Genomic DNA, 25,284 nt, shown 5'->3' with positions numbered 1-25,284 from the left:
TAATTTTTGATGATTTTGCAAACGATGCTGACACAGATTATATTTTGTGAAAATTATTAGGGTGCCATGTAAGTAAATTAGGGTTGAAAAAATAAAAAAAATAAAAACCCAAAGTAAAAAACCAAGTAAAATCCCCAAACGTACTTAGGGTTTTTACTTTGGGTTTTTATTTTATTTTTATTTTTTCAACTCTAATTTACTTACGTGACACCTTCTTGAATTGAATAATTTTCACAAAATATAATCCACGTCAGCGTCGTTTGCAGAATCATCAGAAATTAAACGAAACTTCACGGCAGGGGCTTATCACTGTATATTATTTTCACATTAGGGGCTTATTCCACCCAAAAAAAATTATAGGGGCCTTAACCAAATAACCCCTATTTTAGAGGGACCTCCAACATATTTAAGCCTTTCCAAAAAAAACAATTGTTTCAAAAAAAAAAGACATTTCTACCATTAAGATGTATGCTAGCAAAGTTTTTTTAATGATTATAGTTATTTTTTATATTACAAAATAATTTTTGTTGAGTGTAATATCTTACGTTCAAAATGATATTAAATATACCAAAAAAATTGAAAGTTTTTAGATATTGATTGGAAAATTAACTCAAAAAATTTGTATTTTATATTTTTGTATATACGTCGGGAAGGTTAAAATAGTTTTTCTATATTGATTCAAAGCATAACAAATTAGAAAAAAAAATTAGAATGAAACTAGGATTAGAAAAAAAAAAACTTAAATAGGTGATATACGTATTTAAAAAAAAAATGAAAGAGGAAATATGAAAAAGTTTGAAGTATGCCGACAAAGTACTTTTATTTCATCCTTGCATGGTGGGAGATTAATACCAGCATAATTTAAAATGTTAGTATTTAGAATTTTAAAAATGCATATGTTATGTAATTAATTTCTTGCTATCAACGGCAAAAGCTTTGACCCTAGGACCCTAGAAAAAAATGGCTAATGCATTTTGAAAATAAGCTTAATTGCACATTTGGTCCTCACTTATACATTTTTCATGATTACGGTCAGCAACAAAAATTAATTACATTTCACAGCGAAGACCTTTGTTTGCAAGAATGGTTTTTCATCCATCTTTCGTGAGAAATCTCGCTGCTGTGTGGACCTTCATTTCAAACCTGACACCCACCTACATTGGAGAGAGAAAGATGATATGGACTACCATGTGCTCCTCACGTGACTATAATATGCAACAATCATCTTCTCCATCCTTAATCGATAAAACCAAAATCCCTAGCAAAGGGGGATATCTCGTTCTCACGAAATTGGTGGCTATGGGAAGAAATTTTGTAGGGTCATGTACAGACATTTTGGACTTAAGGCGAAGATGTTAAAGTGAGTTTCTTAAAGAGGCTTAATATATTGTATAAATATCTTTTATATTAACTTTCTAGCTCAACGAAATTATTTATCAGAGTTTTATAATCAAGAAATTCTAACATTTCGCTATGAATAGATAAGATAGTTCACTCATTCAATCTATCTTGTAGGTGGTTGTTCTATCACGTTTTTCTACATCATTCTATAAATAGTAAACAAGTTTATCAATATCATCAGGTTGAGATTCAATTAGTTTTTCAACTTTTCTTTTTTTCCTCAATTTTTTAAAATCATATTCATACTTTTTGACATTTTCTCATGCAAATAATAAAAATATAAATAAAATAATACTGCAAAATAATAAAAAAGTAATGAACAATAGAATCTAAAACGCACAGAATGAAACAATAAGATATTTTGCAACATTTTGATATTAAATATCTCCTTTAATAATTCACTTCAAGGTAGAAACAATGAGAATTTTCTTTTTTTTAGAAGAAGAAACAATGAGTGAAGAGAAAACTTATACAGTACTATAGATATAGAAGTCATAAAAAAAACTAATGGTTATGAGTAAACACAAATTTATTTTTCAATTTTAGAAATGTAAAAATAATGAAAATTTTATTTATTTAAAAATGTAAATTCACTAATATAAACACTAATACTAATAATTGTCAAAGTTGCATTTCCCATATTACATATCCAAGTTCGTTCTCTAAAGTCTCAATAATATATACTATATACTATATAGGTACTAATTATTATTTTTAGGGCCTAAAACAATTTTATTAATTTTGGGGTCCTAAGCAATTGCCTAAATTTCTTTATGCTCTCCACGACCTTGAAATTTTGTGAGGCAAAAGGGAAGGATAACAAGGTGTGTACCTCAGACAAGCCTAGGTTGGAAAATATGGGTGGAGGTAATCTTCTGCAACTAAGAGGAGAAGGAGGCAATGTGCCATTGTAGAATTGAGGTTCCACTTGTAACATCATGGACCAGAGGTAACCCTGGTAGGGAGTTTTTGGATGCGGATGTGGACAACCTTCCCCTTATCCTAACTCAATATTTTGGTGTTCTCTTTGTTTTATGGTGTGGTGTTCACTCTGTTCTACTAAAAAAGTTCCAGGTATATGGTAAGAGATGCTACTCATACTTTAAATGGTATGATGAAGATGGTTATGCAAGGGACAACAAAGTTATTGTTGTACCGTCAAGGAATATTGAAGAGATGAAATAGAGAGAGAGATTGTTGAGGTTGTCTTTGACCATTTGCATTTATTTTGGTCATTTTATTATTGGTTAGTTATATAACTAAGAAGGGGAATTGTGTATGACATTTTAGGATTAGGGAAAAAATATGAACTCCTTTTATATGAAGGTTTTCTCCATGTCCCAACGTACTCCTTTTGTTGAATTTAGGAATGACAAATTAAATGTGAGTTGCAAATAGAATGTGTATTATGCTTACCTTATTAATTATGTTTGCTTAAAAATATAAGCATTGTTGCAAATTATAGCATCCAACAAAGACAACCATTTCTTGAATAAAATCCCTAAATGTGTGTTGCAAATAGAATGTACAATATGTTAGCCATAGGTTGAGAATGTTTGCTTAAAAAAGACAAGCATTGAAAAAGCATCCAAAAAGACAAGCATTTTTTGAATTAAATCCCCAACGGGTGATCAACATCTAGAATGGCCAAAATGGCAATTACTTGTCAGCATTTAAATAAGAACTGATAATTAATACAAAACATAAACATAAATCATTCAGCAGAAGTCTTAACCTTAATCCTATTACATCACAAATCATCTAACAAAAGCTTTCATCCATTAGAGTTTCTACATCCTACTACTGACTGCCCATAAATTCTCCAATGGTCCTCTTCTTTGTTCTGTTCCCGTTTACTTGAGCTTGTGAAGTATGTGATGAATGGATCTGAGGTGGTGGAGGCTGTGATGACTAGCTTTGAGCTGGTGGATGCATGTCCTGAATCTGAGGTGGTGGAGGCTGTGATGACTGCCTCTAAGGAGGTTGCTGGGAGCTACTATCAGGTTCTATAATATTGATACCCCTAAGTCTCCTTTGTTCAGGTTGCAATAGTTGATGGTTGTCTTGAAATATGTGAAGTGAACATATCATTAACATATATTAAAGATTATGAAATAAAGATGTCATGGATTACATAAACCTCAATGGCTGAAAAAAGGAGCCTTATTTCCTCCAGTATGTATGGCTCGATTAGTTGTTGTCTACCCCTTACAGGTTCACTTGTTATATCTGTACTCTCCACATCTTTTTCACCTTACAGTTGAATGATGCATCCTAAAGGTATTTGGGTTCCTTGGTTCATCATTTGTTTTCTTTCTTGCTTTATTTGGCCTTCTTGGTGCTCTACTCATGAAATGAGCATTTAAGTGCAATCATGAGACTCCATACCACAACTTGGGGTCGTTATTAGGTAGGATGACGTAGGAGTATGTTGATAGAAATGTAGGTCTCATGTTTCAAAGTAAAAAATAAAAGATCAATCACCAAGATTAAAGCATAATATGATCAGTTAGTAATGAAAAACAGAGGTCATCATTAGGTAGTTACTATTGATGAATAATGACCTTATCAATCAGAAATAGTCACAAGTTGCGTCGATTGGTCGTACTTTCAAATCGACTTTAACTATGCCTTCAGAACATGACGAACAAGTCACTGTGCTCCATCAATCAGGCATAGTGCTGAGTTATGAGAGTGTATTTCTCCTCTCAAGGCTCAATGTCATGTGATATGAGTCATAGAGTCTCAGTCTTCCGACTCAGCTCAAGTTACGATCGCAGAGAGACAATGTTCCCCATTGTTAAGAGAGTTGATCAGATTACTTCTCTCTAGGGTTTTGAATTCGTATTGGGTTGTGAATTGTGATAACCATGTCCTTGGTACTTATCACCGGCGTTGCCCTAATCGATCAATTGTTCGACCACTTGTAAATCGAGGATTGGCACGCACGCGCGCGTACACGCACAAATTCAATGCTAAAGCATCGAGTACGAACTGGCCGGCGAGAGTGCAAGATGTTACATCAAGTACTTCTCAACAAGTATTCAATAGAACTTCTCCCAACAAGTATTCGACAGGACTTCTCCCAATAAGTATTCGACAGGACTTCTCCTATAAGTATTTTTTAGGATTTCTCCCAAATCAAAGAATTTGGCTTCTACTTTGACTCTTCTCAAAGAGTGGTGTAGAAAGATTATGATCAAACACTTTATTTACAAAAAAAAGAAGCTGGCCCAGCTCATGGTGAGTTAAACCTGTTTAACCCACCCCAAAAGTGGGTGGAGTAAATGGAGTTAAGAAAGACTCACTTAAATATGAGCCTTCATTTTCCCAACTCAATTCACCCAAAAAGTGGGTTGAGCCAAGATTGCTCGCAAAGTGCCATTTTTACAGATTATGATGCAAAGTTGGAACCATTGCCAAAACTTTCTTGCATGCAGGCAGTTATGTAGAACATGAAGTGTGGACTCGATTTGGGTATGAAAAGATTACCCTTCCAATTCTTCCACCAAGAAAAATCAAACAGTAAATTAACCGAAAATTGACCAAGGGGTAATGATCTATACAAGGATTAATTGTTTCTTGAATCCTGAAATATAATTTGCAATATTTTAATGACTATTATCTAATCTTTTAATATGATGAGCATGCCCTTTAAGGAATATGCCCCATCTGGCCATCTTCCTAAGTGGAGCCCTTACTATCCACTGCTTCCTTGAGCTTTCTCCCTAAAGCAAATGCTAGAGGAGGAGGAACAGCATTACCAATCTGCCTGTGCTTGTGTATAATGTTGCCAGAAAATTGGTAGTTGTCTGGGAAGCCCTGCATTTATAGATAAAAAAGATAAGACAAGAGATCATACCAAATCAGATGACATCTTCCAATTTCTTAGGCAGAGATTTTGGGGGGTTGGGAGTTGGGACCATTGCTAAGTAATTAAGGACTATTACACCCACCAACCAATTATGCAATCTAATGTTTTGGACAACACAAACGAAACTATGAACTAATACTTGGATAACATGTTCAGTATTCTCCATAAAAATTCAGTCATGACAAATCAAATCACAGTATGTCAGGATTCCATTTTATCATAGCATTTATGGTAACAACTTACTTGAGAGCGTGCACATTCACGAACAGTAAGAATCCTATCCTGATCAGGATGGAAGCACATTCCAACTTTCCCCATTGGTTGAGGATCTGTGATGGAAGTTGGGAAGTTACCTTGCCAATCCAACCTACCAAACAATCCCTTCCAGTGATTGTGTCTCTTAGCTGTGTTTGGCAAGCACCATGGTATCAAATCAACAACTTGTCCAGTAGACAACTTTATCTGCATTTTATAAGATATCACAAGTTAGATAAATCACAAAACGGTTATGCTAAAGTTTTATTCAAATTTAATTTTACCTTCTCATCTGGAAGGTCACGCCAATCAGCACCTGGTCTCTTCGGTATTTTCTGACACCGAATCAAGTTCAACTCATTCATCTCCTTTGAGATATGATCTGTCAAGACAGCCATATCCCGTCGAATCTTCTTTTGGAACCATGAGACAGGATCATGTTGATACTGTGCAACACAAAACCTGGTGAGTAATGAGTGTATAGGCAATTCATTATTTAAAGAGGGAACATGTATCTTTCCTATATTAGATACCTCCATGTTTGTTTTTGAGGCTCCATTGCCCACAGGTGGGAGATCACCAATGGTGTCTCGGACAGTTATTGCACGTAAAGGGGCACCGTCTGAAGTACTGCGAACCGCAGCATATTGGACATTTCCGGACAATCTGATTTTCAACTCAGGGGCCGAAAAGACATGCAATGGTTCTGGCCACTCAGGAAGCACATCTTCAGGAGAGGCTGCCCATATAAATGCCCTTTTTCTTGACTGGGAAACCCCGTAAGCTCCCGCCTCAAGGATACCAAACCTTACCTTTTGGACCAGCAAAATCAGCATTCATTAGTTCCTCAAGATTCTATTCATAAAGTCTAAAGTGTAATTACATAGGAAGAAAGATACAACTATATAATTTTACCTGATAACCCATTTCAAGAAGTGAAGCCAAGGTTAAACGGAATGTCTGACCTTTATTAAAGGACACAAAGGTCCTGACATTCTCCAACAAGAAATACCTTGGCCGGAAATAATCAGCAAAGGATAAGAATGCTAATATCATCTCGCACTGGACTTTACTCCAAGTGCTTTGGTTAAATCTATTCATTCCAGAGAAACCCTGGAACAACACATAATTCAAAAATCAATATATCATGAGGTCCTATTATCAGTAAAATGGAAACAAAGACAACAACTAGACAAACCTGGCATGGAGGTCCCCCATTAATGAAATCAACTTGCCCAGGGATTGGTAAACTACTTGATTCATTCTCGTCAAGCTTCGCAGCCAATTCTGCCGCCTCAGTCGTTGAGATACAATCATCTAGGTCCCCACACTTCTCCATTACAGCCCTACATTACAACGCATTTCTGAGTCACTTAAATGGGTTCCACTCCATTTAACCTTGTGGCCTGAAATAATTTATCTCTACTGGATAGTTTACCTAAGAATAACATTGCAATTGTTAATAAACACCAACGCGTCAGGATGATTAGCTTTAAACGCATTCCCGGCTGGTTCTTCATACTCAATAGCCCATTTAGTTGATGCAATTCCTGAAGTGTGCAAGCAGTAACACAAGTTAAATTATGCGTTGACAGTATATATAATTGTTTATTGGTAGTGTAGTTAAGATTACCTGACTGCTGCAATCCCTCTGATAAGCCACCACAGCCGGCAAAAATGTCCAACGTTGCTAAACGTTTTTCATTTGATAAATTTCTTTCCTTATCAGTATCTGAAATGTCATCTCCCTCTGTACATTTTCCCTTTTTCTTTCTAGCTGCAGCATCAGCTGTATGTCCACTTGAATATTTTACTTTGATTTGAGTTGGTAACTGTCGAGCATTGGAACAAGAAAATAGTTAATTATTGAAAATCATAAAATGCAACCTTTTTACTTGTACCAGAATGTTTAATTAACATCATGAATAATAATAATAAATAAATAAATAATAATAATAATAAAAAGAAGAAGAAAATAATAATAATATTGATATATTCCTTTCCCATATTTCCAACAGCAACAATAATAATCTAATAAATTAATCAGCACTAAGCTAAACTTAAATGCATAATAAGAGTTTGAAAAAATATAAAAAAGCGGCAACAACAATATTTCTATAGTATATTTGGAATGATTTAAAATTTGAAAATTTACATTTAATTTTGATCCACCAACAGTGTATACACTACCACTGGACCGTGTGTATATGACACCATCTGCTTCAAAAGAGTTGATTTTTAAGTTAAGTAAAAGACCTAAGTTGCTCGGTAGTGGCACTTCTTGGTTGCAAACTGTTTATAAATATTTTATGTTGTTAGGGGGTCAAATGTTGGAAGTAATTTGGAATTAAAAATTGAAAACAACGTCATACCAAATAGTCCAAATATTATACAACAATTTTGCCTGGATAATGACCAGCTAGAGAATGACCAGGACAGAAATTTAATTAAATGACAAGGGAACAGAACACGGTTTACAGGATAATGACCAGCTACATATGGATCAGTTCAGTAACATGAGTACAAATAGTCCACACTTGTTTCAAATAAAAAGCATAAAACTGCATAAATTAAAACATCCTGATAGCTTTCCAGGTTTATCTGATGGATTAGCAAGCATACTAAACACAAACAACAAGGCCAATAAAACAATACCTGCTTGATTGACCCAGTAGCAGGATCATACAAGTGCTCGCAGAAAAAAACATTTTGGAATATTCCAGGGGAACTGCTTTCAAGGATGTCCTTCTTTTTTCTGATTTCACATTTTCCTTCTATGGATTCTACAGAGATTATATGTGTTTCATTACTGTAATACACCTGAAATTTTATATCATGAAATCTAAGTCAATATAAAACTCAGAAACAAGATACACAAAGTAGAACCAATATTCAAAAGATAACAGCAAAATGGACGTAAAAAGATAAAGCATGGAAGGCTTAGTAAATAAAACCATTGAAGATATTTGCATCATAATGTCAGATTCAAAAGCTAGGGTAAGTTTTACTTGCCCTTTCAGTAGAATTATTAATGTTTGTCTCCTGTGTGGGTGTGTTTATCAAATTATTAAGTTAAAATTTGTAAGTAGCTCTCACCTCTTGTACATCAGAGCAGTATGCCTTCTCATTTGATACATCATCCGGTCGGAAGAACCTTCTGACTTTGACCTCAGTAGACTTTATTTCAGCTTTTTTTATTTCCTTTTGGACAATGATCTCAAGAACTTGGCACACAACATAAGCTTTCAACCCAACATTCCTCCCACTCTTGTATGTTCCTTGCGCTATCTTTTCATCAAAGTATAAAGGACTTACATAAACGTAATCATCAAGAGAATATTCTGTTCCTCTCAATAGGAAACCAGACTTCGATGAATTTATTTTGAAAATATCCTTCTCCTTTTGGTCTTCATTTAGTTTACAAGAGTGACAAACTCCAGATCCTAGACCCAAAGTGTCAAATGGAAGGCTGAAGAAAGCACCTCTTTCAGGCCAGTACAAGCTCTTACAGTAATATTCAGTGGGTAGTCCTTTCTTCTTCCTTTCTTCTGCTCTAGCCCTATCCATTTTGTCTGCAATGATATTATCCTTTCGATGCTGATGTCCCCAAGGCCTTTTTTGAATATTAACAACAACTGTCTGCTTAACATCCTGCAGTCCCAAATCCCTGCATTCGTTACTCAAAAACACCTCTCCCTCATTTGCAGTGTTGCCAAGAACAGTCTCGCAACCACGCTGCATCATCCTACCATGAAACATTTTTTTTCCATTCTTTGATTCAAACATATATTCAACATAATATATATCAGGAAGTTCACCCAATTCGTCAACTTCCACCAACACAGATTTTCCCACAGAAACAACTTCACCATGGATAATTGCCTGTTTATAAAGAAGATTTCCAGAACAGGTCTTCCCTTCAGGTTCCCCCTCCCATCTTATTTCTCCGTCAGCAGAAAATGTCTTGGTTTGTGTGGAAACTGAGTGTGACTTTTGGGTTCCCTCCAAGCATATTGTCTCCTCAGCATCCTCATCTTCATTTTCTTCTTGTTCCTCCACTTCATCCTCATCCTTTAGTTCACTGGCAGTGCCCTCTTTTGAATCCTCTGGCATGTGGTTTGAGTAATACTCTCCCCATATTCTATTGATCAGCTTTGTTGTTGTAGCTTGCATAGCTTTCCTCTTGGATACAATAGAAACTGCTGCCCTAGGATTTAAATTTGGTTCACTCCTTGTCAAAACTTTCTTCGTCTTCACTAACCATTTAGTATGGTGTCGTGCTTCCATTTTGTTCACGAGACCAGAAATAAATGGAGACTTTCTGATCTTTTCATCAGGATATTCTGCAAACAGTTGCAAAATTATCTGTCCATGGACAACAACATAGCTCTCAACTTTCGATGCATCAGAAGAAATATAGGACTTATGGTTCTGAGTGAACTCAGCTACTTTCTTGATGACATCTCCAAAGGAAAGTCGCGATACTCGGCTTTGCTCCTTCAACAAGGTGATAATGCTTGTAGCAACCCTTGCAGTTTTCATTACTGTGTCATACCAAGGAGCATACTGCTTTGATGGTTTCCCAAGTCTATACCTGAAAGGAATGAAATATGGTTGAACCTGGTCACAATTTCACAAAGGAACTATGACATTTTAGAACCAAATATTATAAGATACACACAAACACACGAAGAGATACATGAGCGTGTTTATGTATATGTACATATTCTTCAAGTATGCATAGATGTCTCATTCATATGACAAATTGATCTCGGACAGCTAACCCCATGTACTTGCAATAGTTTTATTTGCAAATAGTTGATATCAACAGTTTGATAGTCAAGTAATCATATGAATTCTCTAATTTTAGTTTATTCCAACTAAGATTGGTACATAGTATAAACTAAACATACAGAAATCAATAGGATCTTACTAAAGATCTGAGAAGTATAAAAAATTAGAAATACCATTCATTTTAGACAAGAGGTAACATACCAGGCCATATCAGTTCGGATGGATATGAAAATCATAGATGATCCAAATTCAATCATCCACTCCTTTATGGCACTTAAATAAATTGGCATTCCATCAGTTTCCTGTGCTCCAGAAGCAGTAGAAGAAGATTGGCCAGACTCTGTATCAAGATGGAACCCGCTTCCATCATCTGAAGTCATTATACCTGAGCCAAAGATGGTTACATCAATCTCTGAACAAGGTTTCATAGGAAGAAGTTCCAAGGAAACCAATCTTGCATCAGAGTTGTATAAAGTCCAATTGTGCAGCATGCTTCGAGGAAGTTCTTCAGTGTCATATATGTCATAGTCATTATCAAAAACTATGAATTCATCTGTCTCCTGAAGGGAGGTTTTATAATAAGCAGGGAGGGGATAATCATTGGCAATCTCATCTTCATTAATTTTGATGTAGTATTTGTTAGATGAGGCTGATCTGGGATTTTTCTTCTGCTTCATGGATTTCCAATTCTCTTCTTCCTGTAATAGTCGTGCTAACTTTACATCATCATCTTCCTCAGCTAAAGAAGGTATTGAATCCATCGGATCCTTCTTCTCCTCATCTTCAATTCCAGAATCAATTCTTAAACTCCCATTTGAAGGCGCCACTTGTGCATGTGCATAGTTTGCTTGTTTCTTACTCTCATCTCTAAGAGAGACAAGAGCAGGAATATCTGCAAACATCTTGTCATTTGTCTTGTCTGACATGTCTAAACCTATGAGCTGCTTATAAATAAACTCGCCCTGAGAAATAACAAAATCTTTTAGAGATGCAGTTCCAGAGAAGAACTTGCTGCCACTCATAGACCGTGCTATACCAGCAAGTAACTCATCAAGACTTATGTCAGGGTCCCCACCAGAAGACTTTGCAAGTTTTTTGTATACTTCTATACATGCACGGGCCTTTTCAAAGAAATGATCATAAAATTTTTTGTAACTAGGGGCTGGTTTTAGGCAATCATAATCAGCAATATCAGTCGAAATCCATATAACTGGAGAGCCATCTTCATATCCAGATATATCCCATGATTCGATTCGACCAAAGCCTTCACATCTAACACCGTTCTCCTTTTTCTTCTCTGTACTTCCTTCTAGTGGCGATATAACCCCAGTGATAAATAAATCATTAATTTCCAGCATCTCAAGTGGCTGTGCTGTACCACTTTCATCATGAAGGATAAAGTCTGTAAGTCTCCTATTTGGACGGCCATCGTCCTGTCCACAGGTCAGGCGGACAGCAAGTATTTCTTCATCTACAATCTGGTCCTTCTTTGATTCAATAAGACAGGATTTCTCAGATATGGAAAAAGATTTCTCCTTGAAATTTTCACATGCTGCAGCTCGTTTTGGCCTTTTGCAAGTAGCAGCAGGCTGCTCACTGCTCTTTGACAAACTCCGCTTCTTTTTATCTCCAGCCTTAACTTCATCTTTAGTTTTGGAAACAACAGGTTTCTTTTGGCTCTTCCTGTTCATAGCACCTATTTTGGATATTAACAGCAGAAAAAAAGAGTTAATTTACAGAATTTATAAGGAAACCAAGGTTAGTGATAAAGCCACAACAAATGGAAACTGAAACCGACATTAGACAGAAGTAAGAGAAGCATCATAATCATGCACAATTCCTCTATAATAAAAACAAAAATAGAACTCTCAGAAACGATCAAACAATAAAAGAATGCGCCAAATATGGGGGGAAAGATACATGATTAATTCATAGAATAGGAGGGGGGTGGAAAGTGGTAGCAGAAGAAGGTACATGTATTAATTAAAAAAGATGGCATTTATTTAAAAAAATGTAATGGTGTTATAATCTTTATGTGAGTATTATTGCAAGCCATGCAGGTCAATCTCAATTAATTAAATGCATTGGGCTGCATTAGATACTGAATCCAATCCATATCCTTTTTTTTCTTGCACTAAGAGTATCCCTAGTCTGCGGAAAGATACTGATCTCTTTCATAGCATGGAGAGACTAGTGAGCATTGTCTCTCCCAACAAAGCCTTTGCCATAAACAGAATCAAGAATTGAACCCTAGGTAGCATGCTTAAGGGGCCCAACTATATACCTAGAGTGTCAACCATGCTTATTATGTGCTAGCATCAAGTAGATTTCAAAAAGATTTGATTTGTTTCCAATTTAATTCTTAAACTAAAAACAATTCCACACATAAATATAAAACTTAATTGCTACACATGAACACACCACAGTGCATAAATAACATCTTGTAAGTCCACCTAAAAGTGTTACATTTATGAGCATCCATTACTTCCACTATCTACCACAGCTACAAAACTTGACTAAAATTTGAAGACATCAAAACAGAAGAATGAATCATTATTAGTTACCCAACCAGTAAGCTTGGTCACCAATGCTCACAGGTAACAGGTTCATCAACCAAGGCTGTGTGATAAAAGTAAAAACTAAAAAAGATTCCAACCAAAGAAGATCATAAAGTAATACTAATAGATACACTAAATAACTACGGATAGAAACAAACCCCTACAAAAAGAAAAAAGATTCAACAATAGATAAAACATATATGTCACACTTACTAGTTGCCATGACTGAGAATGGACAGAACTCTTCGGCCGAAGTACTCAAATTGAAGATCTACAGTGTTAAAGAATTATAATCAGGAAAAAATAAAATAAACAACCAACCATGTTTCATATGGAAAGCAATGTTGACAATATAAACCCATGATCTAACCACTTACAACCCTCGACCGTTTGATATGGGGGAGAGCATTTCAAACCAAATCTCTCATAGGCAGCCTTAGGTTTCATACTCGAATAACAACTAAATTGAACTGATTTTCAAAAAAATTGGAATGAAAAAAGAAAAATGGAAAAAAAAAGAATGACATCTCCACCATGAACTTGTTCTTTAAAAAATGTTCGGCTTTCTCGAATTAAAACATGAAACCAATATCCCCTTTGCATCTTTTAGCATTCTTCATTGAAACATCCAACTCAATAACACCCCAGCAACTCCCCCATTAGCAAAGTTTTCTGAATTTGCTCATTTTGGGATGAATTGATAAAAAAAAAATTAAAAAAAACTTTTTTTTTTACTCGTAAGAGAGTTTTCTGAACTATTCTTCAAAACATGCACTTGGTTAATTTATCCTCATAAAAAATGTGAGAAAAGTTTTGGTTTTTTGTTTGCCACTGGTTTCATATCTATAATGTCAGCTCAGCAACACACTAAGCTATACAAAAAAATCATGGGAACAACTAGTAACGTGATAAAGGTGACAAATTTACATGAAAAAATCAGAGAACCCCCAAATTCCCAAATAATCCGTAACCTAATTTCAACCGAAGAGAGAGAACCATGAAGAGGAAAATACCTGGTGATGGTGATGGTGATGGTGATGGTGATGGTGATGGCGGAGACGGCGGCGGAAGAGAGATTGCCGTCGCCGGATAGAGATTCCGATTAGGGTTCACTTCAGTGTACTTTATATAAGTTTTCATCTTCCTCTTTGGTTCCCGCTCTGTTTCTTTGCATTTCCCTCCCCAATATTTTGTCTTATTCATTTTTTATTTCTAAAATTTGTTTTGAAAAAAGTCCTAATAAAATAATTGGAGAAATCTTATATTATCTCTTCTCAAATCCAGATTTCTATCTCATTTTCGCTCCTTGCCAAATACTTTGGAAGGGTAATCGATCTCAAGGGAAGCGAGGAGAAGTAATGGCACGGCGAAATTACGAGATTTACGACTAAAAGGTGAAAGCACTCAAAATGGCGGAATGAGAGAAGAAATGGCACTGCAAAATTTGTTATTTTATATGATACATGCATTAATTCTTTTTATTATGGAAACTTTATGATGAAGAGTCGTGAGAGAATATGGATATTTAAAAAATATAAATTCAGATAGTCAATCATAGTGTTGGGAATTCATATACTGATTTAACTAATATGAAGGTTCCGAAATCTACATATTTGCGATATTAAACATATTCCTCCCGAATAATAAAAAATAAATAATTGTAAGGATATACATTAGAGCTATGCTATATAGCGCACGAGAGCGACAACATGTTATATATTTCTCTAGGTCGTTGTGCAATTCCAAAACTATCCCCATCATTATTTCTCTATCTTGCCATAGATTGATTCTTCCTCTACGTCACCCTCCTTCTCTCCACTTTCTTCGCAAGCCACCACCGCATACACCTTCCCTTTCAGATCTGTACGGATATGGAGACTTGCCCCACAGCCTCCCCAACTACCACGCGTACACCGCACATGTGGCTTCTCCAAGCCTTGCTCTGCTATTTTTCAGAACATTGGAAGACAATTCATGGCGGTGGGTGAGAGGGTTTGGCAGAATTCACTGACGCAAAGGGAGGCAAGTACGTGCTCGCACATCCAAAGGAAACATGGAGTTGCCGGCGCAGAAAGAAGATTGCAGATGTAGCAGCAAATGGAGTTTCCGGCGAGAGTTAGCAGCAAACTGTTGTTTTATTTTTATTTTAAAACTGATTTTTTTGAAAGAAAAAAAAACCTTCGTGCATGGTCGTGCTTGTATATCTCGTGCACTTTATCATTTTCCTATACATTAATATTATTTTCCAGTCTGCACGACATGTCTTTAATATCAATAATTATATTTATATTTTTTTGGTTACAATAATTTTATTTAAATGAAAATGTATGTTACAATTAGTTATTGCATAAAAGTATTTTTATGTACAATGTTTCTTCCCGTGAGAATTCTCACACTGTAAATTATAAAAAATTGATGACATCCATAAAAGATGGACTAGAAGAATGTTATTGTAACACCCCGACTTTCGGGGGTCACAATCGTAACCTTTCTCGAAATAAATATGTAAAGAGTTTTTTTTTTGTTACATAAGGAAATAAAAAGGAAAGCTACACTAGAGCATCTTTTGCACCAGCAAGGCACTAACACGAGCAGGGTTGTTGTCAGTAGCGTATATGAGAAGCTTCCCAGGTAGCCTGTCGTGCTAGCGAATCTGCTGCAGAATTCTTCTCGTGAGGAATGAGCTGCATAACCACCCGTCAATCTTGACGGAGCATATGTGAAGAGTTTACTAAAACGCGGGTAATTTATTTTCTTTTTCAAATGAAAGATTTTCTTAACATATGATGCATAAGACTTAACATAAAGAATAACCCACCATAATATGAACATAAGCCCGAAGGCAGAAGTTATAAAGTTGACAGAAACCTCAGTAGTACAAATGTTACGATGATTAAAAGGAATAGTCAGCCCAAAATGACTTCCTCTAGACCCTTACGTCCGACTACTCCTTGTGATTCTCATCCACAGAGAACCACACAAAAAGTAATGTCCCGAGGACCTACCCTGCCTCAAATATACAAACACCTACTGGTCAAAAGTAATGCCATACAACCTGTAGGCTCTACTCTCCTATATATACTAACACAACCCCTGCTACTCCATCTGCTCCTCGTCATTCAGGAAATCTGAGTCGTCGTCAGAGTCCTCTGTAACACCCCCCTTTTTCCATTGTTTTATTTAAAAACGTTTATTAGAGTTTAAAAACATATCAAGGGAGCATTACACTTCTTCACGAAAACTCATTAAAATTAACACTGATTGTGTTTGAAAATTTATAACTTCATATGCTTTCTAAAGAATGAATTATTCCTGCCAATAAAATTTCTAAACCAGCCAGATAATCCTAAGATGCATAAAATCACTTATCTAAATAGGTTTATCTTCCATAATATTCCAATAAAATTCATCATACTCAAAACTGAATTTCATAGGCACTTCGGCCATCAACAGTACGACATCGCCATCATTTAGAAAATTATTCAACAACTTCCATAAGGAGAGGTTATAAAATCCTTTCAACATAAGTGTAAAAGTAACATAAATATCTACCCAGTGTTACATTACAGAGCAAGACACTTATTTTATAATAATAATAATAATAATAATAATAATAATAATAATAATAATAATAATAATAACAACATAAGCTAAGACTCTCCGAAGCTACTCCTCATGAGCCACATCTCTACCTCCAGTACCTGAGCGATGTCGCATAGAACATCATTCCAACAGAAGGGTAAGAACTTACATTGTATAAAATATAGCATAACAAAGAGCAAGTAAACAATTCAGATTCAGCTTTATAAACACTTCACATTTTCTTTAAAATCTGAGTGATTATAATATTTGCTCTCAAGACAGTTTCACAATTCTTATTAATGTTTCGGAAAATTATAAGCTTTAAGAAGAATAATAATTCGACTTTACCACAACAGCAAAACAATTCACCAACAAATCACCAAACAAATAAAACCACTGAAAATGTGAAACTTAGTGTGTGAGACTCTAATGTATGCATGTGGTACCAATTGTTAACCTTAGCGGTATCACCGCGTCCACTCCAGACAGTTAACCACCAATGAAGTCCACTCCAGACTTCCAGAACCACTCCAGTTCTGGAACAAACCTCAGTTTTCCGATGAAAACCGACACGTTGCCTCTTGACTAAATGAAGTGTATTTCGTGCAAAAACTCATAAATTAAAACATGCAATTTGAGACCACTCCAGCCCCAAATATATAACATATTTTCTCACCAAATTCCATAACGGAAATCACACCAAAATTGCACAAAATAACACTTCAATATAATTATCAAATCATTCATTATTCCACCAACATACTAGCAACACAAAATCATCAAATGTTTCACATCAATTACCAGAATCAGTTTCAGAATCAATCCCAGAAATAAACAGAAACATAGCAAACTTGCATATAATCCTGGTACTAAATGAGCAGTCCAAAAATTATGAAAATTTTACCAAACATAGCCTTATACGTTAGCTTTCATATAAAATTAATTTCACCCAATTTGGAATTCCGTAGAGAGAGTTATGCTCTCTACAGCACAGGCTGTTAGGGTGTCTGCGAGCAGAAACAGGGTGAACTTGCAGATAATTCTGGTATTGAACCAGCAATCCAAAAATTATGAAAATATTACCCAATATAACCCTATGAGTTAGCTTTCATACAAAATTAGTTTCACTCAATTCGGAATTCTTTAGAGAGAGTTATGCTCTCTAAAACACAGGCTGCTAGGGTGTCTGTGGGCAGAAACAGAATGAACTTGCAGATAATTCTGGTACTGAACCAGAAATCCAAAAATTATGAAAATATTACCCAACATAACCTTATGAGTTATCTTTCATACAAAATTGGTTTCACTTAATTCGGAATTTTGTAGAGAGAGTTATGCTCTCTACAGCATACACTGTTAGGGTATCTGCAGGCAGAACATAACCCAATTTTCCCTAGAACCTCAATTTTGCTCACCACATGTTAACACTCAACACAGTCTCTCAGTTCTGAATTTTCAAAGGAGTTGGGGGTTCCTTCATGTTAAACTCAACCTCTGTTATACTACAATTATACAAGGTAAATTCAAACCCTTACCTTCTATGACACCGGTACAAAGCCTCCTTGACCCTTTTCTTCTTGAAGATCAAATTCTAGGTTTTCTCCACCTTTTCTCCTCTCCTTCACCTTTCACGTGTTTCTCTGTTCTGCTGCTTCTCTAATCCTAATTTTCTGATTTCTCTCTTTTTAATTCTCTCATAACCCTTAAATAATCTTACAATGGGCCTCACTCTCAACTACTCACTTAAAACCTAAAACCCTTATTTATGTATATCACATAATAACTTAATTATCTAATAAAATTACTTAATGACCTTATCATCTAATTAAATCACATAATCATCTAATTAAATCGCATAAATTATCAAAATACCATATAGCATAATAATAATTAAGATAAAATAATAAATAACCTAATAACGAAAAGTGGGGTGTTACATCCTCAAAAACGATTATCTCCGCATCAACATCAACAATCTCGCGTCGGTCGACCTTTTACTCTCTCCTAACCTCGCTAGTCTCTAGATCTATAATCTCTATCTCCACAACCCTATCCTCCACTCGTATCAAATGATCCACATGGTAGTGACAATGTGAGAAGGGTGTGTAGTAGGGCGAAGAAGGTGGAGATAATGGCTCCCTCTTAAACACAGTGCGCCTAGAGGAGGAAGGAATAGAAGTGGGGTCGACTCCTAACCTAGTTGCTGGCCTCGAAAATGCAGAGGATACCTCGGAAGGATCCTCCTCTTAAGAGGTAGGCTGTGATTTATAAAAATGAAAATGTTGACATGATTTGAAAAGATAAAAAAAAATATAAGAGTTACTAATAATAAAGTTAAAAAATTTTAAAGCAAAATGATATATTAATTTGGGAAGAAAACTCAAAATTGCACATAGCATGAAAAGGTGATCGCTGCAACAAAAAGCTAATCACCAAACATCGATACGTAATTCCCTTAAATCTGAGATAAAACGCCCAACAAGACAACCGCGAGGAATATATAGAAGAAACCATAAACACAGAAAAACAACCTAAAAGCTAAGAGAACAAAGATAGAGATCGTCCTGCCTAAAAGTCGACTCTGACTGCTCTTCAAAAAACCCTAATCTCAATTTGCGCGAACTAATGAGTCAAGAGCAACCTCATCAAGGCTATATTTCAAACTGTGCGAACTAATAAAGTTTAGAAGTTGGAAACGCACATGCTAAATATGAAAAAAAGAAGTTTATCAAGTTGGTTCAATTGAAAACAATAAATCATAAAATTGAATTTATTGCAATTGGTTTGGTTTGAGTTTAAATTAATAAAAAAATATTAAGCAATTATATTAGTTTGACATTAATTATTGTGTTGATCAGGTCGATCCAAATGATGAAACCCCTAATTATCAGAAAATTTCTTTCACCAGTATCTTTTCCACTTACGACATTTTATATGAATAATAAGCCCTGAAGCATTGAGCTCAAATTATAGTTACAGTTAAGGTAGCCACCGAGACAACTGTCGTTTGACAACAAGGCCCAGTAACATTTGAATCTTTGAAGTAAATAGTTCATCAATACCTCAAGTCCAATCCACGCACACTCATAGAGATAAGAATAGAAGAAAGAGATATGATATATAACATGATAAGAAAAAAGATAGGAATAAAGTAGTGAAAATGAAAATGATATGGAAGAGAAAGTGGATGGGAACAAGTGTGAGTTCCACTTCTTATTCTGCTGTTAACAGTTCCTTTGTTATTTTGCCAAATAATAGCAAAATTCAAGTTGCACATATTGTGTATAGTAATGTTAAAGAATAAACTTACAATCTTAATGTCCTTCATATTTCTAGTCTTCAGACGAGTCTTAATTTTGTGAATTGTCTTCTCACTGTCCATAACATCTCCATCATCTTCACTAACAATTCTGTCTTGATAGAGGGCCAGAAGTCCCTAAAGATGATTGGGAAGGTAGCTTGGACAATGTTCTTTATCTATTCAAGTCTAACATAAACCTAAACAATAGTCTTATCCCAGCTAAACATACACTGAATTTCTCAATTAGGATTTCAATATGGTGGAAGCCCAGTTCAATACAAAAGTAAAGTAATTATGATCCGAAAATGTAAAGGAATTCCTTACTAATTTTCTGGCTTCTCATGGCACCCTTCATCAATTTAGTTGTGTTGCTCGATCTCTCTATTTTCAATCTGATAATCCCTTGCATTTCTGGGGAGATTGTATCAAACCACCACTTTATAGACTGTAAACCCGCGGTTCTAATCCTACACAACTTCATGCTGTTGCTATTCCATATACTTAGACACCTTAAGGGTGCTCCTTCTAACCCCTCTCTTAACATTAATGGTTATGCGGATGTAGATTGGGAAAGTTGTGTGGACACTTGAAAGTCCACCACAGGCTGTTATGTATTCCTCTGCAACTCACTTATTTCATGCAAGTCCAAGAAACAAAATGCTGTCTCAAAGTAGTTGCACTATTTATGGTGAGATATGTACCCTGGTCTTCTATCAAGCTAAAATTGAATTTGAAGGGTGCCTGGCAAGGAAGGGAATGTTTTTGGAACACTTCCTAAAAATGCTGCTTAGGAAAAAAAAAATCTAAAGCTGATTATGATGAGGCTTCCTATTGATCAATGGGTCTAGGCAATACTAGTAATTCTGAAAATTTTAACATGTCAGTTTCATCCAATATTATGAATATTTCCAATAACTTACTAAGTCATTTGGCAAAGTGCCAGACCATGAAACAGTCGTTTTAGTCTAACCAGGCAAAGCGAATTCATTTGACCACAATTCAAGCTTTGTCATGAGGTTACATCAGCATCTGTCCATAAATAAATACCTTTTTGAAAGAAAAAAAGAAGCAAAATAAGACTAAATAAAGGAAAGAAGATTTACTGGAACTTAATGACACAACTTCCCAGGCCTACAAGCTGCAACCGGCTGATCTCAGCCTGCTTCTTCAAATCAGCAGATAAAGTTTTAGAACAGAATATCCGGATCTCCCCTAAAACTCTGGCGTTTTCTAACAAAAACCTCAGCAACTGAATGTCAGCTTCACTCCCATCAAAATTTGAAATAGAGAATAATTTGAGACTATATTTGAAACAACAAGGTACTGAGTTCAACCTCCAGTCCTCACCATCCAAGCAGATCTGTGGGTCAAATCCCTACATAAGATTCAATGAACAAATCAATGGACAGAAATAATACTACTGTTAGCCTTGAAACATGGCAATGCAAGTATTCAAGCAGGATAAAAGATGTACCATAGGAATATGAAGAACTTCCAATTTAGGTGTCTTTTGGAGAATTTCCATTAGTGCTTCATTAGTGGACTCAAAATTTCCCAAATCCACAACAAGATGAGTCAAATTGTCAAACAAAGGAAGGAGATGGAGAGTATTTTTTGCATATGAAAGAGACTGGCAAAAGGGAAAAAAAATTATCAGTTGAAATTAATATAATAAACACATAATTGAAGGCAAACAATGTTAATAGCTATTATACAGTTAAAAAATGAAGACAATCAGCAAGCAGTTCTACTAAACATACCTCAAGAGTATCAGTTGATAGTCTAAGAGATTTGATGCTACCAAGTCCACTCAATAGTTTAAATGCACGGGGACCAGAGATTTGTGGACATAATGGATAGCAACACCCAACATCAATATATGCATCAACTACGGAGGCTAGGTTAACAAGGACAAAGTCTACTATTAGATAGGTTGAGCAACTGAGGTATAAAAGATTCACAGCTTCAATCTTGACTTTAGAATTGAGCAAATCCTCTCGATCAGAACGGTCGCAAAAGATGGTTAATGTCTTTAATGTGGGAATTGTAATGCCGACCTGCTTGATGTTCCACCAATTACAATTGAACAAGGTTAACTTCTGTAGGACAGGGCAGCCAGAGAAAAGATGTTGAACTGACTTCTCATTTGCAAAGTTAACACACGAAAGCTTTAATCTCTTCAGGCCAGGGAAGTGAATGCCACTAGGAACATTTAGAGCACAACCCAGTTCTAAAACCAGCTTATTCAATGATTCAAAAGCTGAGAGACAATGAGGTAACACAAACTGAGCCTTTAGAAGTATGTAAAGCTTAAGCTCTTCGATTTTGTGCTTCACTGCAGCAGAAATAAGAGAATTAACTCGATCTGCATCAATGGCAACTCCAAAGTAATTGACACGGAGCTTTTTCACACAATTAGAATGATAAAGTAGTCTGTGCACTTGATCTAAGAGGCAATATAGAGATTTCTGTCTTTGGTCTTCTTTCATGCAGATAAATGACCGATCCTTTTCAAAATCAAAGACAGATAAGCAGGTCCACAAGTACTTCCACCTTTTAGCCAAAATGGAAGTTCGTATAGCATCTTTGGTAGGGACCAAAGAAAGAATGTAATGAAGAAGGCTATCAGGTAAGTTGCTGATCATATCCTTCATTTCACCCACATTACTTCTTTGGAGCTTATGTGTATCAGGTGATGATGAGATTAAACCAGCCATAACCCCTGCTGTGCCTAATGGATGAAAAAAGTATAATTATCAAGCAGACAAGTCACAAGTCAAATCTTCTAGCATGATGAAATATAGATCCAATTAATAGGCAAGTATTGAGACTCAGTGCAGAAACAGAAATGAACAAAGTGAAAATATTCTCATTGATCACAGTATTTATACAAGTCACTAATGAAAAGTTCAATAATTCAGTTAAAACCGAAGTTTGTTATTAACTGACTACCGAGTTGTAATGGATATGCAGCGTCAGTGTAGTTTTTTTTTACACGACATCCAATCACTTTGTGCCACGTAAGACTAACAGTTACATTTCATTATTATTTAAATTAAAAGCTTTAATTTCAGATGTGACAGAAAACAATTGAGTGTATGTGTAAAGAATGTTTACACTGACGGTGTACAAACATTAAATCCTAATAAGCTAATTCCCCAATAGCCAAGTTCCTATCCTTTTGTTACACAGAGGGTTAGCTCAAGTGGTTAGAGCTAGGGAACATACGGGTTGGGCCGCGGGATGAAGGATGAAGGGTCCAGGGTTTGAACCTTTTGAACCCTGAGGAGGGACTAATTCACTAACATTACTAACAACTAACATTTGCCTATAAAAAAATTAAAAAAAAAAACAGAGAATAAACGTGGCTTTTTGAGTAATGGTGTACATAATAGCGTATTGGATCACTCACAGTCAATTGTGTTGCATCCCAACAAGGTTTGAATTGAGAGGAAAAAACATAGCAAGAAACATAAAGAAACCCTAATTCGAATGGTCATTCATTCATTCATATGAACTACACAATTGTATGGAAGAGACTACAACATTTGTCATTTTAGCAGATCCCTAAATATATTTGGTCAGATTCAAATGCAAGAAGAGGCATAAAACAAGTAACTGAAGCAAAAATCTGTGATCAGAAAGAGAAAATCATGAAATTATCGAAGTTTGCTTTATCGTGAAAAATCAGAGAGCGAGGAAGTGGTTCATACCTGAAAGCGAGTGTGTGTAGTGGGTATCAACTATCAAACACTGAAAGAGAAGAAGGGGTAAAAAGGAGTACAAAGGAGGGAAAAGGAACATGAGAGAGAGCTGGATTTGCCACCCCAACCATTATATTTCACACCCTCAATTTTCGGATTTTCAAGTTCCGAATTATTTCGGAATCTTAGATTCCGAAATTAATTCGTGATTTGTAGTGTAAAATACATGTAACACCCCACTTTTGAGTGAAAAAGAGCTTCGAAAACTTTATTTCCGAAATATTTCGGAAACTGAGTTTCCGTAAGTGGGATGATATTTCTAATGAGTGAGGTGTCAAATCTAATGATCAACGTGAGATGGTGGGAGACTGGGAGCTCATATGGTTGGCTAATGGCTGGGGCCAAAAATATGTGTTTACCATTCTTTAAAAAATAATCAATATTTTTAATAAAAAAATTGTAGAAGAAAAAGCACTTTCACCCCTAGACTACCTGACAGAGCGTTAGTGACATGTTGAGAAGACCAGCATAGACTCATTCCTAGGTAAAAGCGCAAATAAATCTCCTTGATGAGGTTTGTCTAAAAACTAAAATTTTACTGGACATAAGATACTAGTAGCGTCTGAATATCTAAAATAAAATAATACAACCAAACTACTATTGAATGAATAAATAATATAATTTGTGTAAATTAGTGATTTAGTTTGTGTTCAAACCACTACCAAAGGATACTGACTTGTGGTTCAGGTTAATGTCGTCCTTGCTTAACTCTAGTGTAAGAGTGATGGAATGTGGTGAGACACAAGTAAAAGACACTTCGAGTCACATGTTAGGAATAATTTTGGCAAGGTGACGCTATGGTCAAATCATGCTTACCTTTTTTTTTTTGATAAGTTATATTGTATTAAAATTAAGCATAAGGGGTGCTTAAAACTCGCATACAACACATAATTAGTACAAGTTATAGCAATAGAACAGATACATAGATCACAAATAGAACTAAGCATCAAAACTACAATTCATATCCTCAACATCAGTTTTCCTACTTCCAACAAAGGGGTCAAATCATGCTTACCCGATGACAATAAACAAATGCTTAGTTTAGCATCAGCGTAGCACCAATCTAATTAACGTAAAGTAGACGCAAATAGTCGAAATAAGAATTTTGTTACTAAAAAGTTAGCCTCAACCCGCCGATGCTAAATAGCGTTGGCTATGCCTACTCTACATCTCATACATACTGACACTATGTTGTTTGTGACCTAACGTCGACTGCAGGCCTACAACCGACCCTAAGTAGGAGGCTTAGATCAAGAGACCCCATGGATAGCGTCCATATGCCGACGATGTTTCAAAATCAAAACTTAGCGTCGGATGGGCCAATGCTAAAGTTCAAAGTTCAATTTATATGGTCTCGTCCACAACCCCATATTTGTCCTCAATTTCGCTTTGTAACCTAAAAACTAGTAGAGTTTAAGAGAAACTGACTTCGTCGGCATTTTCAAGCTCCTACTCAAAGCGGCTAGACCAAAGTGGATGGGCTTTGAAAGCGGCTTCCATGTTGGCAAGGAACACTTGATCCGCGACATTGTCCTTCTCAATGTTGGAAGCATTTTTAAAAAATGAAACGCTAAAACTGCATAAATCGCCACTTGATTAGGGGTTCCAGTCCCAAAGCGTGCTTACCTAAATCACAATTAGGATTTAGACAGAGTGAAGGAATAACAAAGACTTTTTTGATTGCTTCGACAGAACCATATCTTATGGAAGAAGGATCACAAGGACAAGTAAACGGATTTCTGCAAATTTTATGGA

The 25,284-nt window shown here is 35.7% G+C and overlaps 2 protein-coding genes across 3 annotated transcripts; both read right to left on the bottom strand.

Annotated features, from left to right (window-relative positions):
* Positions 1–4,795: 4,795 nt before the first annotated feature.
* Positions 4,796–14,051, bottom strand: LOC130743864 (DNA (cytosine-5)-methyltransferase 1-like). The gene is made up of 13 exons (XM_057596086.1): positions 13,896–14,051; positions 13,096–13,153; positions 10,526–12,020; positions 8,627–10,124; positions 8,186–8,350; positions 7,164–7,362; positions 6,969–7,080; positions 6,729–6,876; positions 6,446–6,643; positions 6,064–6,342; positions 5,815–5,976; positions 5,519–5,737; positions 4,796–5,223 (listed from the first exon to the last, which is right to left on the bottom strand). Exons 2-13 carry the CDS (start codon positions 13,103–13,105, stop codon positions 5,086–5,088), a joined length of 4,623 nt encoding a protein of 1,540 aa, XP_057452069.1. The 5' UTR covers positions 13,106–13,153; positions 13,896–14,051; the 3' UTR covers positions 4,796–5,085.
* A 5,620-nt stretch (positions 14,052–19,671) lies between these two features.
* LOC130749103 (F-box/LRR-repeat protein At4g14103-like) lies at positions 19,672–23,673 on the bottom strand. Of its 2 annotated transcripts, none has more exons than XM_057602391.1 (4): positions 23,178–23,444; positions 21,526–22,496; positions 21,240–21,395; positions 19,672–21,140 (listed from the first exon to the last, which is right to left on the bottom strand). In XM_057602391.1, the coding sequence occupies exons 1-4, from the start codon at positions 23,263–23,265 to the stop codon at positions 20,865–20,867; spliced, it is 1,491 nt and encodes a 496-aa protein (XP_057458374.1). In that variant the 5' UTR covers positions 23,266–23,444; the 3' UTR covers positions 19,672–20,864. The 2 variants fall into 2 exon arrangements, with proteins under 2 accessions (XP_057458374.1, XP_057458373.1); XM_057602390.1 differs by lacking the exon at positions 23,178–23,444 and adding an exon at positions 23,479–23,673 and having other exon boundaries at positions 19,673–21,140.
* Positions 23,674–25,284: the final 1,611 nt, after the last annotated feature.

The sequence above is a fragment of the Lotus japonicus genome, chromosome 3, assembly GCF_012489685.1.
Source record: "Lotus japonicus ecotype B-129 chromosome 3, LjGifu_v1.2".
NCBI classification, from domain to species: Eukaryota; Viridiplantae; Streptophyta; class Magnoliopsida; order Fabales; family Fabaceae; genus Lotus; species Lotus japonicus.
The sequence above is the reverse complement of the archived record's forward strand: the minus strand, read 5'-3'. Positions and strand labels throughout refer to the sequence as shown.

Coding starts and splice junctions, on each gene's coding strand:
- LOC130743864 (XM_057596086.1), bottom strand. Junction 10,125..10,525: donor ATCCGAACTGATATGGCCTG/GTATGTTACCTC, acceptor CATTCCTTTCAG/GTATAGACTTGGGAAACCAT. Junction 6,343..6,445: donor TTCTTGAAATGGGTTATCAG/GTAAAATTATAT, acceptor CTGGTCCAAAAG/GTAAGGTTTGGTATCCTTGA.
- LOC130749103 (XM_057602390.1), bottom strand. CDS start 23,569: ATGTTCCTTTTCCCTCCTTTGTACTCCTTTTTACCCCTTCTTCTCTTT. Junction 21,396..21,525: donor TATCAACTGATACTCTTGAG/GTATGTTTAGTA, acceptor CCCTTTTGCCAG/TCTCTTTCATATGCAAAAAA. Junction 21,141..21,239: donor AAGTTCTTCATATTCCTATG/GTACATCTTTTA, acceptor AATCTTATGTAG/GGATTTGACCCACAGATCTG.